Source organism: Phacochoerus africanus, chromosome 1, assembly GCF_016906955.1.
Source record: "Phacochoerus africanus isolate WHEZ1 chromosome 1, ROS_Pafr_v1, whole genome shotgun sequence".
NCBI classification, from domain to species: domain Eukaryota; kingdom Metazoa; phylum Chordata; class Mammalia; order Artiodactyla; family Suidae; genus Phacochoerus; species Phacochoerus africanus.
In genome coordinates this window covers 76,992,877-77,007,336 of record NC_062544.1, presented here as the reverse complement: position 1 = coordinate 77,007,336, position 14,460 = coordinate 76,992,877, and the positions used below count along the sequence as shown (strand labels likewise).

At 37.8% G+C, this 14,460-nt stretch overlaps 1 protein-coding gene across 1 annotated transcript in view; it reads right to left on the bottom strand.

The window, feature by feature from the left end:
* Window positions 1-14,460, bottom strand: part of DNAH5 (dynein axonemal heavy chain 5) — a 255,165-nt gene that overhangs the window by 215,603 nt on the left and 25,102 nt on the right. The window contains 7 exon segments of the mRNA XM_047799614.1: window positions 3,334-3,571; window positions 6,519-6,734; window positions 7,517-7,639; window positions 10,373-10,480; window positions 11,379-11,492; window positions 12,669-12,845; window positions 14,013-14,150. Coding sequence (XP_047655570.1) covers window positions 3,334-3,571; window positions 6,519-6,734; window positions 7,517-7,639; window positions 10,373-10,480; window positions 11,379-11,492; window positions 12,669-12,845; window positions 14,013-14,150 — 1,114 coding nt within the window.

Sequence of the window (14,460 nt, the reverse complement as noted above, 5' to 3'; positions counted from 1 at the left end):
GAAAGAAAGAAAGAAAGAAAGAAAGAAAGAAAGAAAGAAAGAAAGAAGAAAGAAAAGAAGAGAAAGAATGAAAAACTCTTCCTTCACTGGAGTTCCCTCTGTGGCACAGAGGAGTCCGGGGTGGAATCTTATAGTCCTCCTATTAGTTCTGCACTCTCAGGTCCTACTCAGTTCTCCCTTAACTCATCTGGTTAAACTGACCACCCAACAGCTAGTCTTTTACTGAATAGTGCCCTGCTTTGCCTGCTGAAGTCAATGAGCTCCTAGACTTCCAATGAACTGCGTGGTTCTAACACACCACCTCTCTTGGACCTGTTATACCAGCATGAGCCCTAAATCTGGACAGGATTCCAGGCTCTGATTCCCTTGACAGTGGATCCCTGGACACAAACCCCATCCAAACCACTCATGTTCCCCCCTCTCTCCATCCCTTCACACACAGACCCTCCAGTCTTACATCTTGGAGATGCCAGTTACTGGTCCTCCTCATTCTATCTCCAAGACGCATTATGACCCCCTCATAACATCCAGAGTCATGGAAGGTAAGTATATGCACCCCAGCTTTACAAAGGTTGAATTCATGAAAGTGGATGGATTATTCAAAGGAGAGGGTGTAGAGAGATTAGTTAAGAAAAGTGGTTGAAGAAAAGGATTAAAAAGTCAAAGGAAAAGTAGTTAGCCCACCACAGAGAGAAATGGACCATTTTTGAGATGGAAGACAAATGAATTAAAGTGCTGAATTTTTTTTTATGGACTTGGAGAATAAACTTCTGGTTGCCAAGGCAGCGGGGGGTGGGGGGAGTGGGAGGGATTGGGATCTTAAGGTTCATAGACGCCAACTATTGCCCTTGGAATGGATTAGCAATGAGATCCTGCCATGTAGCACTGAGAACTATGTCTAATCACTTATGATGGAGCATGATAATGGGAGAAAAGAGAATGTGTACATGTATGTGTAACTGGGTCACCAGGCTGTACAGTAGGAAAAAAAATTGTATTGGGGAAATAACAATAAAAAAACTTTTTAAATCAAGGATAAGAGGAACTAATTGTCTATAACGAATGCTTAAAAACAAGGCTGTAAAATATTTATAAAGTTACATTCTCAGAATTACAAAAAGTGGACACAGTCTTGAAAAGTTCTCCCCATTCCTCTGGTTTCCCACTCCATTTACTAGGAAAACATAATGTTCTAGCATCAAGCATGGCATCCTCTCTGAAGCCTTTCCTAGTCCCAGTCAAGCAAGGTATGGAATTGCCTTTCTTCTAGGTTCACATCCCTCCTTAGGTGTTGTAGCAACTCTCAGACTCTATGCAATGTTTTGCAGGTCTTTCCCTCCTATAAGTTTCTTTAGGGATTCTTTGGAATATGTCTTTTATCTTGGAACCCCCACATCCTGGTACAATATCAGAACATTATGCTTTCTCCCGCTTTTTTAGGGCCTCACCTGTGGCATACAGAAGTTCCTAGGCTAGGAGTGAAATCAGAGCTGCAGCTGCCAGCCACAGCCACAGCCACAGCCACAGCAAAGCAGGATCCAAGCCTTGCCTGCGACCTACATCCTCAACCCAGTGAGCAGGACCAGGGATCAGACCTGCTTCCTCATGGATACTGGTCAGGTTTGTTTCCACTGAGCCACAACAGGAACTCCAGAACATTATTATTTTATAATTAGTCATTTTAGGCACTATTTACCCTTTTTTAATGGTATAGTCAGTACTCTGTACTAACATATGTGTACTTATATTTCAATCATACCACATCTGATGAGATCTTTGAAGGCAAATCAACTTGATTTATTTCTATATTCATAATCAATAGCATAAAAACCTAATACATAATTAATATACAGTAAATGCATGTTTAATTGCAATAAATCTAGTTCTTATTAATTTACTACTTACAGACTAAGTTAGCAAACATTCTTTGTTCCCCAATTTTATAAAGACCCATCCCCTAGGCCCTGGAGACATAAATAGGAATGAATACAATACCTGCCCTCAGGTGTTCACCATCTGCCTATATCCCACATATAAATCAATCACTGAAGTACTGTGTGATCAGCAAGTGCCAAGACATGCAAACAAGACTTGACAAATGAACATTGATCATGGAGCACAGACTCAGGATCTGCCACTGCCCATCAATTTCCAACACAAGATCAAGATCCACAGTCTTTGGGTTTGAATCTGCTCCCAAAAGAGGTCATTGCTTAAATTATTAAGAGCACTCTATCTTCCCATCACCTGAAAGATGTCTTACAGCATAATGGTTACAAAATTGAATCTTAGAGCCAGACTGCCTGCCACTTGTTATCTCTGTGACTTTAGGCAAGTCACTTAACCTCACTGTGCCTCAGTTTTCCCCTCTCCGAAGAGAGGGTAACAAGAGCACCTACTTATAGGATTATTGTGAAGATTAAATGACTGAACACCTACAAAGTACTTAGAACAGACCTGACACATAGAATTAGCAGTTTTGTTATGATTCCTTCTATACTGAACTCATTCCTCAAAAATGCCTCAGAACTCTTTTTCCCTTGAAGTGTATAAATTCATTTCAAACCCAAAATGCTGGAAAAGAAGTAACAGAATGGCTATTTTCCTTTAATGATCAGAAGGGGCACACTTTGGACCTGAGCGGGATGGGAAGATGGCTACATGTTGATCATTACAGACACCTATTAGGTGGTCTTCCAATCTTACCCTCTCTGATTCTCCTTATCTGATAATAAACATTCCCAACCACAAGAGTGGGTCCCATCCCCTCGGCTTTCACCACATGACCCCCTGGTTGACAGGCTCAGGGCTAGGCACCACACCAGAACCGGCCAATTCAACCCTTCCCTCAGGAGTTTGGAGTTGAGGTTGGTTCTGAGATATGTTCTCAGAAGCTGCTAATGGCCATACACTTCTCCTGGGCTAGAAGCCAGGCTGGCTGGTCTGCAGTGAGTAGGGGTGGGAGGAAGGGCAGGAGCAAGTAGAGAAATTGGGGCTTTGAGACCAAGAGGGGTCCAGATGCTGAGTTGGTCCTGGTACCACTGTTTCAAGGCCAGCTGTCGTCCTGCCTTTGGGATCTGCCAGATATCACTGACCATTTGCTTAAGCTACCTCTGGTCATAATCACTGCTAGAAAGCAACGAACAAATAGAAACCAATATGAATATTCCAATATTCCGTGTTTCATCAGAACATAAAAGTTCATTTTCTAAGATCTAAGATGGAGCACATGCAGAAGTCTGACTACAGATCATTACCCAAAGCAATATTTATGACCCTTTAATCCATGAAAAAGAGATTTCAATTATTCATCCGAAATCACAAAATGCAGGCCAAGCATGCTATCGGTCACCTCCACAATGAAGGCGCCTCTCCCTTCTGAATGGGTAATGATTAGCAGCATTACACAGAATGGAAAAAATAAACATGAGCCTGTCAACAGGAACTTTATTATACAACCTACATGAAGGTCGTTAGTCTGCTTGCAAAACTCTTCATAATCCTGCTCAAAATCCATTTTCCGCTGGTCCAAGAAATTATATTCCTTTTTCTTTATGGTGGCAACAATATCCTGAAATGTGGTGAAATAAATAAGATGATATTTCAATATTCTTGCATTACTTAAGTAAATATGACCTTTAAATACAGAACCTGAGCAATCATTCCCCAAAAATCAACTTAAAATTAATTAGTCTTATTTCTTTAATTATTCTCATTGCTTCGTGCATATTACAGGCAGTATAATATTGCCTAGTGCATTCAAAGAAATCATTTGGAAAGCATTTTCAGGAGGCTTTATGTACTTTTGAAGAAAAAATTTAAAATTAAAAAAACATATCTGAAAAGTAGGAAAGATGTTTTGTCTAAAAAGTCTTACTAATTACCTCTGAAATAATCTTTTAAAGCCCAAAGTAGCATTTACTAAAATATTTTTCACTAAAAAGTTTGTCTTCTCAAAAAATATATAAAACTTTAACAGAACACAAAGAACTTAGGAAGAAAGCAGTTAGGTTATAATATCTACAGATGAAAAACTCTCTTCCAAGCCTCAAATGTCTTAAATAAAATATCAAACTACGATCTACCATTTAAAGACGCTCTAGAATTAATTGTTTCCTCCTGCCTTGCAAAGTTACAGTCTGTGACTATAACAGTACGACTGAGGTAACTCATCTTCTTGAAAATACTATTATCCCAAGTTCTGTTTGCTCTGAATAATGAGCTATAATATTCTGTGATCGTTCTTAACCAGGTCCTAAGCTGTTCTCAAACTCGGGTGCTCACACTGTTGACACAAGCATATAATTTTTATGAAGAATGTTGGGCCAGCTTCCCCAAGCCCTTTTCAAAGTCATTTCCATTTAAACATCAACTCGAATCTCTCAATAGACAAAAGTGTATAAGCTGCATAACTTCTTGAATCAAGTTAGTTAAAACAGCCTACTCTTTCAAGTATGGAGAAGCTGCATTCCTACATTTTAAGGTGGTATTTTAAAAGACTTGAGGTCCTTCAAAAATTCTTCTCTATGATTGGATTTAATGGTCTGTTAACTGGTTAAGCATGAACTTTAAACCAACTAGTCAACCTACTAAATCATTTATTTGACTGATATTTATTGTACTCCTATTATATGCCAGTAAACTCAGAAGACCCGGGAATCAACAAAGAAATATCCCTATGTATGCTCAGAAACTTACACACTCAGTGGGGGAAATGGGGTCAGAATCTATGCTAAGTCACAAATAAATGAATAGGATAAGTTCGGACAGTGATAAAATAAGTAGCATGACATAGAGTGAATGAGGGGAAACAGAGATCAAGGAAAACTTAATTGAGAGGGTCATTTGTTATTATTTTTTAATAATGATTTTTATTTTTTTCCCATTATAACTGGTTAACAGTGCTCTGTCAATTAATTAAAGTATAGCTGATTTACAATGCTGTGCAGTTTCTGCTGTACAGCAAAGTGACCCAGTCATACAGATATATTTATTTATTCCTTTTCTTATATTATCGTCCATCATGGTCTATCCCAAAAGACTGGATATAGTTCCCTGCACTGGGAAGGTCATTTAAATCAATATCTGGAGGCTAAGGAGGAAATAATGATGTGAGGATTCAGAGGCAGAACTTTCCAGAAAAAAATAAAAAATAAAAAAATAAACCAACTCTGCAAGCCCTAAGGTAGACTGAAGAGATGTGTCCTGTCTTTAGAGAACATTGAATGAGGACAAGAGGAGCAAGTGTGGTGGCCAGAAGGGTGGGCAGGGCCCTGAGAACTAGGCAAGGAGCCGGAGTTTCACTTCCATGGCCACCATTTTGAGATTTTTGCATTGATTCTGATACACAAAAATCTCACCTTATACGTTCATGCACCACCTACATTTTATCTCACTGTCTTTTGGTACATCCATTTTAATCAGTATTTCACTTCAGATTTTGAAAGCAATTTTTCTTCTCTGAATTTTTATCAGGTTAGAATAGTCTTTATCTGCATTTGGATGTAGAGCTCAACGTCTCCTTCAAAAATGAACTTTGAAATATGCACCAAAGTTATTTTTTCATTAAGAATAAAAAAAGTAATTAGATTCCAAACTGAAAAATAAATGGACATACTCCATCTCTCTCTTGCAAAACTGTCAGTTTCAAAGTGTAAATTATCCACCTTGCAGACTACATGCAGCTCACCTAAAATATTTCCTGCTGTATAAAAAAGGCTTTTTTCTTTTTCTCTCCCCAAACCCAATATACTCAGGAAATGAAAGATTCCTTATATCGACCTAAACTGCTAGAGTAGAAAAGTCAATGTGAGACAGTTAATTATATGACCTTTTTCAAATTCAAGCAAAAAAAAATTTTTTAGTGTCACTGTCCCCAAGCAAGAAAAAAACCGACTATATCCACATTAAGAATTTAAAGCACATCTTGTTTGAGAATTGTTTTTTAAAAATCTTAAAAGCATTATCAGATCATTGTGCCTACTTTAAAAACTAAGATTAGTTACACATATACCCTTAAAAGAGAAAGCAAAAATCAAAAATCAAAACAATTGGAGTGATAGAGCTAAAATAAAATCCAGTCCTATTATTTTTTTAACATGGGTCCATATAAAATGCAGAGATAATGAGATACCACTCAGAACTCAGTGTCAACTACGGCCTGATATAGTCTATGCTTGATTTAATATTTCTTGCATGAATAAATGAAATAATAAGTTAACATTTAAACATTTTTCTTGTGCAACTAATGAAAATGCTTTTACTAATGATGATTAATTTTAGGCTATTGGGAAGTCATTCTCATAATCACATACCTGAAAAGAAAATATTAGCACCATTATGCAATTCTCAAATAAATTTAACTTTGTTATTGCTTAAGGGCCATGAGCTTATCTTTTACATTGGAGACTGATTATCTGAAGCATTTGAATATAGTTATTTGCATAAAATATTTTTTATTTTAAACTATTAGTTTTACTCATGGATAAGGGTGGCAAATTAGTTTTGAAGTACAGTACCTGGTATTTAGTGACCATGCCGTCCAACCCTTCAATTTTAGAATCTTGCAGGACCGCATATGTCTGAAAGATTGTAAAGATGTCCATTATCTTGGCAAGACGTCTGTGGAAAGTTTCAAATTTTCCAAAAATATACATCTCACTAAATTCAAATTGTTTTTCATTTGGATCTTGCTTAAGCTTTTGTTTTGTCTTGTGAAAGCAGTGCTGGTATTCCTTAAAATGAAACACCAAAATATAAGAAAGGGAACATAACAAAGATATCCTCCTTATTCTTTTAAGTGAAGGCAATGAATGGCAAATTTAAGGTGAGATTGCAAATCCTTTCAGTTTCATACCTTTGTAACTACTCATTCATCAGCCTACGATATCACTTTTTCCCATCCCCCCACTCAATAAACTGCTAAATATTCATGATGCAATTCAAAGAGGCAGCTTTCCACCTGGGTCTCACTGGGTTAGCAAAAGCCTAACTCTTTGTCTGTCTCCCTGTTCACCTACAAGAAGCTTAAGGAAAACTCTTTCATCTACGTGTCTCTAGTACTTAGTGTGATCCTGGGACATAGCAGACCCCCAAAACGGATAGAGTAAGTGAATAAATTTTGAGGGGCTGATTTATTAACATTCAATTTTTCTTAACAATAAAAGATCACCATTCTTTTTAGCAACCACTAATATGATAAATGCTAAACGATTTAAGATGCATTGGCAAAAATAATATAAAAATAATAAAACGGGAGTTCCCTTCATGGCTCCATGTGTTAAGGACCCCATGTTGTCTCTGTGAATATCTCACTCAGAGGGTTAAGGATCCGGTGTTGCCGCAGCTTCAGCATAGGTCGCAGATTCGGCTGAAATCCAGTGTTGCCATGGCTGCGGCATCAGGCTGCAGCTCCAATTCGAACCCTAGGCTGGGAACTTCCACATGCCACAGGTGTGCCTGTAAAAAAGAAACATAAGTAAATAAATACATTATCTAAGTATGTTATTATCATTACCTGCTTAAGTTTAATTGCAGATAATATTTTTTCCACAACTACATCCTGTGGCTGGCTCCAGATGGAAGCAGTTCCATTGTTGGTAATATAGGCTTTACATGCAGATATCATCTGATTGGTCACCTGAAAGTTTCCAATAAAATGATGTCAGGTACATGATGCAGCCATTAATCATAAATTGTGCTAGAGGGTCCTTAGCTCTTCTCCCCTCAGAGTATAAAACCTGTGAACATAAACTTTGGATTTATTTTTTTCCATCATATCTTTGATCAAGCACTAACCCTCTTTTCCTCGAGCTTTGTGGAGATGTAATTGACAAATAAAAAATAGAGAGTTCCTGCTGTGGCACAGCAGGTTAAGGATCCCGTGTTACCGCAGCTGTGGCATAGATCGCAGTTGTGGCTCAGATTCGATCCCTAGCCTGAACTTCCATTTGCCACAAGTGCAGCCAAAAAGAAAAAAAAAAAGTATATATTTAAGGTGTACGACTTGATGCGTGATATACATACACATAATGAAATGATTAGCACAATCTAGTAAACACATCTGTCACCTCACATTAATTACCACTTTGTGTGCATGTGTGTTGAGAACACATGAGATCTGCTCTCTTCAAAACTTTCAAGTATAGAATACAGTATTTTTTTTTTTGGCTCTCATGGATTATTTTTAATAACTTTTATTTTTTCCATTATAGTTAGTTTACAGCATTCTGTCAAATTTCTACGGTATAGCAAAGTGACCCAGTCACACATACATATACATACATTCTTTTTCTCACATTATCCTCCACCATGTTCCATCACAAGTGACTAGATATAGTTTCAAGTGCTATCCAGCAGGATCTCATTGCTTATCCACCATAGTCACAATGTACATTAGATCCCTAGAACCTAGTTATCTTAGAACTGAAAGTTTGTAGCCTTTGACCAACATCTCCCCACTTCCTGCACTCCCCAGTCCCTGGCAATGACCATTCTACTCTCTGTTCTATTTGTTCAATTTTTTAAAATTACACATCTACATTATCAAAATCATTTGTAAAATCAGAGTTGGAAGCACTATGGAAAATCAAAATTCCGACTCCCATGTTAATGCAGGATGAATGTCATAACCAACCAAGAAAGCATTCACTTCCCTACCTAAAATCAGTTGAGAGATTCCCCTGTCTCCTTAGGCAGCTCCCTCTAATATTTAACTCACAGTTTCCAAGTGACATGAAAAGATCTGCCCACCCTGGTCATTTCATGACACCGTGATCTGCAGCAGAAATCTCAAAAGCAGAAGTCAATAATGATAAGAGTAAAGATAATGTAACTGCCAACATTTTATTTATCCCTCCAAACATTAAAAGAAAACTTCATCAGAATTCTTTTGGTGATGTTTTTATAATAAATTAAAAGGAAAATTAGATGACTATACTGTATGCATAGAATGATAAGATGTCTGGGATTTGCAGTGCAAAGTTTAGGTGAAACAAGATGGGCCGTTTGTTGATAGTTGGTGATCTGGGTGATATGTACATGGGGGCACCATACAAGTTTCCTTTTGCACCTGCTTCAAATTTTTCATAATGAAAGGTTTTTTTAAATGAGATAAATGGCGGTTTCACAATTGGATTCTAAAACAAGCCTTGCAAATAATATGCATGAGACCCGGAGTAGTAAGACAAATTGACTTTTGAGTCTTCTACTCAAAAAATACTCTTCATGACCCTAACTTAGCATTCAAGGGTAAAGAAGTTGGAAAAGGGTCTTGTGGATTCTCCTCCTTTCTACCTGAATACAAGAGCAGGGGAGGAGTTTCCCGTCCAGCTCTCAAGGCTGGATGTCCCTATCCCCAGGAAGCATCATGTCCCCAACTGCACCAATATTCACAACACAGTCCTGAGGAGTTGAAAATGCTTCTATTTTAATACAACATTTAAACTGTTCACCTTGGTAATGAAAAAGTCACTGACTTCTTAGAGACTGTTCAAAATGGGAAAACAACAATGCTCACCATAAACACTTACGAGTTAGGACATAAGGTTTAAACAGTGTTATGTTTTTTGGCAGAATCATTATAATTGCTTTATGGATTACTGGAACGTTGCAAGTGGCTTTTATTACCATGATTATTATTCTAATAACACCACGGAAACAACTGTGGCATCAAATAAATTTGGAACGGTGGCACATAAAACATCAAACTGAAGAGAGCCAGTTAAATGCAGTTTTTCTTAATTAAAATTTACCCAATATGATGACATTATGTACTAAATAATATAGGGAAAGAAATTCTTTTAAAAAAAGAATCTTTTTCATTTTTATTATATAAATAAAGTTATTATATAAACAATATTTACTATAATAATGACTTGGGGAAATAATGCTTTATGATTTGCTAGCATCAGCTTTCTACACATTTGCTGGTTGGTTGGAGTTTTTTTGGGGGGGTTGCTTTTTAGGGCTGCACCCACAGTATATGGAGTTTACCAGGCTAGGGGTCCAATCAGAGGTACAGCTTCCAGCCTACGCCACAGCCACAGCAACGCGGGACCCGAGCCACGTCTGTGACCTACACCACAGTTCACGGCAATGCTGGATCCCGGACCCACTGAGTGAGGCCAGGGATCGAACCTGCATCCTCATGGATCCTAGTCAGGTTTGTTAACCACTGAGCCACACGGGAAGACAGGAACACCAGCCTTCCACATACACTTAATACTATCTCTATTGAGAGGTTAAATTTTTTTTTTAATTGTAGGGTACACAGACATTCAATTGTGCCAATGTGGTAATTTCTAATTTTCAAAAAAAATTAACCATTGACAAAGAAATACAAGTGACCGTGGCCTCTATGCTATGCACGTACCTTTACAAACAGAGACGTGATCTTCTCAGAGGTGTTATAGTAATGAGAGATACTATAGATCATTTTAATTGCATTTATAAGTGTAGGAATAGCATCAATCATGGATATCTGGAAAATACCACAAAAGTTTTCAGGGAAACAGATACCAAATTCAGCAAAATTCTTATAGGCTAATCACTCCATCTTCATTGAATAAAATTTAGGTAAAATATTTTTACTTAAATTTTTAAAATATCATCTAACATCTTACATAAATATAATATATTTAGGGGTAGTTTTATTTTTATTATTTAGTCATTTGAAGTTAATGAACTTTTGTTTCAATGCAAGAAACACTAACTTTCTGTTAATGAATGAAAAGGAGATTGTATTAACAGTTAATTCTGCAAAAAATTAAAACAGGCACTTCCTAAAGTTAAAAGGTCAAAAAAATCAGCTGATAATTCTTTCCATAGTGTTTGAATACAGTTCAGGATGTCAGCTGCAATACTTATTAGAAAGTAGAATATGCAGTAAGTATTTTTAAAATATAACATCACATATATATCTTAGCAAGATAGGTAAATAGATGCTAGAGAGAGAGAAAAAAAGAGCTACATAGAAATAGATAGACATGTTAAAAATACATAACTTCTTGAGAATAAAAAAGTTTCTAAGACTTTTCCTACAGAAGGTAATATTCATGAACTGAAGCTCCACACTAAATTCAGCTAATGGTCATTAGGAGTTCCCATTGTGGCTCAGTGGTAACAAACCCCACTAGTATCCATGAGGATGTGGGTTTGATCTCTGACCTTGATTGGTGGGTTAAGGATCTGGCATTGCCATGAGCTGTGGTGTAGGTCATAGATACAGCCTGTATCTGGTGTTGCTGTGGCTGTGGTGTAAGCCAGCAACTGTAGCTCCAATTCGACCCCTAGCCTGGGAACTTCCATATGCTCTGGGTGGGGCCCCTAAAAAAAGGGGGGTCATCAGTCGACTAAGGGGGTAGAAATCATTAACTCACAGGGTCACTACTGTACAAGGGGTCACAGCACTTCTCAAGTGTGTACAAATATTTGACATTGTCCTTTGCTTCATTAGCTGCATCAGTGATTCGAATATCCATCTCCCGCCAAGTCTAAGCACAACAGAGGAAAGAAATGTTAATGCAATCATCAGTAGAGGAAATTCCAATATAACAGCCACTAACTTGTCATAGGTCAGGCTTTCAGTCTGTCCTGTGCATCTCAAGTAAAACTGCATCCAGAGGAGGGAGGGGCATTGCCACACTGAAGAGTCATTTAAAATTTCTGACTAAATTTTTCAAGGTATCTCTTCCAAGTCTTCTCTTACAAAATCTACTCAGTAACTAGGGCAGGACATGAAAAGCAGCTCCACTTAAATCTACACCTTTTCTCCTGCATAGACTGCTGAATCCATTTAGCACCTCACTCTCCTATTTTCTATGATAAAGAACTGAAGGAAGCCTCTGGCCCATAGACAGCCAGGAACTGAATCCCCCAAGAACCATGTGAGCAACTTGAAAGCAGATCCTCCACAGTCGGGCCTTCAGATGAGCTGACACCCTGACAGTAATCTCAGGAGAGATCTTGAGTCAGATGCCTCCAGCTAAGCTACACCCAATTCCCTGAACCACGGAATGTTTGTTGTTTCAGGTTGCTAAGTTTTGGGGTAATTTGCTGCACAGGATTAAAAACAAACACACCTGTGCTAAGAAAAAAAAATAGATAAGGTAAAGTTTCATTATTACTCCTCTTTCTTGGTCAGAACTCATAATATATAATTGTGTCATTATGCCTTGTTATATCTTAATAACTTGCAAAGTCCTCTAAATACTACATGTACATACATGTACACCAGCCAACAAATATTTTAATTCAAAGGCTATTTCTGCAGTATCCAAAATCATAAAAGGGTGGTATAATCCAATCTTAAATTTTTTTTTTTTTTTTTTTTTGCTTTTTAGGGCCACACCCGCGGCCATATTGAGGTTGCCAGGCTAGGGGTGTAATTGGAGCAACCGGCCTACACCACAGCCAAAGCAACACCAGATCTGAGCCGCGTCTGTGACCCACACCACAGCTCACGGCAACACCAGATCCTTAACCCACTGCATGAGGCCAAGGATGGAACCCGAAACGTCATGGTTCCTAGTTGGGTTCGTTTTCACTGTGCCATGATGAAAACTCCTTAAATTTTCTCATAAAGGTGGAATAACATTTTTCTTGTCCTAATTACCCCATGACATATGCATAGAGAATTTTCATTCTCATTTCATAAAGCAAAAAGCCACCTTCAGAAGTTTGGACTTGGCGGCTGCAAGTACTGCCAACACAGCCTTCACATCTGGGTTCTTCAATTGATCCAAAAGGTAGTTAAATTTAGACAGTCTTTTTTTCCAGTACTCCAGCTCTGCTCGGGGCCCAAGGTCATCTGCTTCCTTCCGAAGCTGATTGTTTTCAGCAAGAACCTGTAAATGCCCAGGAGAGCCATAACTGAAGAGGGCTAAAGATGTGAAAGTTATACATAAGAAAAACATATGGAAATAAGTTCTGCTCTCTGAACATTGATATATTCAGATATATTTTATTCATTTTGATGTCACTCTGCATGCCTCAAATGATAGCCTTTTACTAAGCTATCATGTACCTGTTTTTTAAATGTTAATAAAAATTTAATTGACTCACTATAACTGAAAACTATGTTTAAAGAGCTTTAATGAACTTCTGGAGGATCTGACCTCAGAAAGTTTCCTTGGCTACTTACTTATAACTCAGAGCAATGTACTCTTGCAAAGCCCCCATGCCTTGGTTAATTTCTATTACACTTCCTTATTGATGTAATGTCCACCCTCACTTGGGATTTTTCTGAAATATTTTTTCTTTATATGGCTATACCTGTGGCACATGTAAGTTCCTGGACTAGGGGTCAAAATGGAACTGCAACTGTCAACCTACACCATAGCCACAGCAATGCTAGATCCAAGCCGATCTGTGACTTACACTGCATCTTGTGGCAACTCCAGATCCTTAACCCACTGAGTGAGGCCAGGGATTGAACCCAAATCCTCAGAGACTAGGCCAGGTCCTTAACCCACTGGGTCACAATGGGAACTCCTAAAAAATTTTTTTAAGTTAAATCTTGAGTTTTGCTTTGGAGGACACAGTGAATTAGAAAGCTCCTTGTAGTTTTACAGTGATTCTCTCCAAATAACTTATACTTTGAGAAAAAACTGGCCAAGTGCTGTCTTTTAGTTGTATAAGTATAGTCATTTACTTCCATCTCCTATAACTCTTACTATCTCTCCTTAAGTAACAGTACAATAAAACCATATTGAACTGATCACCTTTTTAGGGACTTGTGGTAAAATCCTTAGGCAGATGAGAATGGAATGTGATAAACATTTTTTCACTGGCTGGTTCAATAACATGGCATCTGAACTAGTCAAGGTTTGGATAGTAGAGGGGTTTTTTTATTCTGCTTATTTTTTATTCAAGTATAGTTGATTTACAATGTTGTGCCAATTTCTGCTGTATAACAAAGTGACTCAATCACACATATATATGCATTCCTTTTTTATATGATTGTCCATCATGGCCAGATAGCTAATTTCTGATGGTTGGTTTTGGAAAATTACCTGTTCTGTCTGTTTGATCCATACTTTCATACAACCTTCTATTTTTTCCAAAGTCTCAGGGTTATTAGCGAGAGTCAAGTAGTCTACTGATTCGTTCAGGGTTTTCAGTTCAAATATGTCACATTTCTGAAGGTTCACCTAATTAAAATGAAAGTCAAATAACAAGATGATCTTATTTTAATATACACAATACACACACACACACACACACACACACACACACACACACTTCTAATTGACCCAGAAGGATCTCAAGGGGATTCTCTCTAGTCTAAAATACCCTGCTCCCTGAGAAAGGTCCACCACAGCACAGTGCAACATCTGACCCAATCTCCCGAGGCACTGGGCACACTAGTAGAAGTGACTGGTTCTGAGGTCAATTTTTGGTTAAAGAGAGGTCCCATTATGGCTCAGCTGTAATGAACCCAACTAGTATCCGTGAGGACGC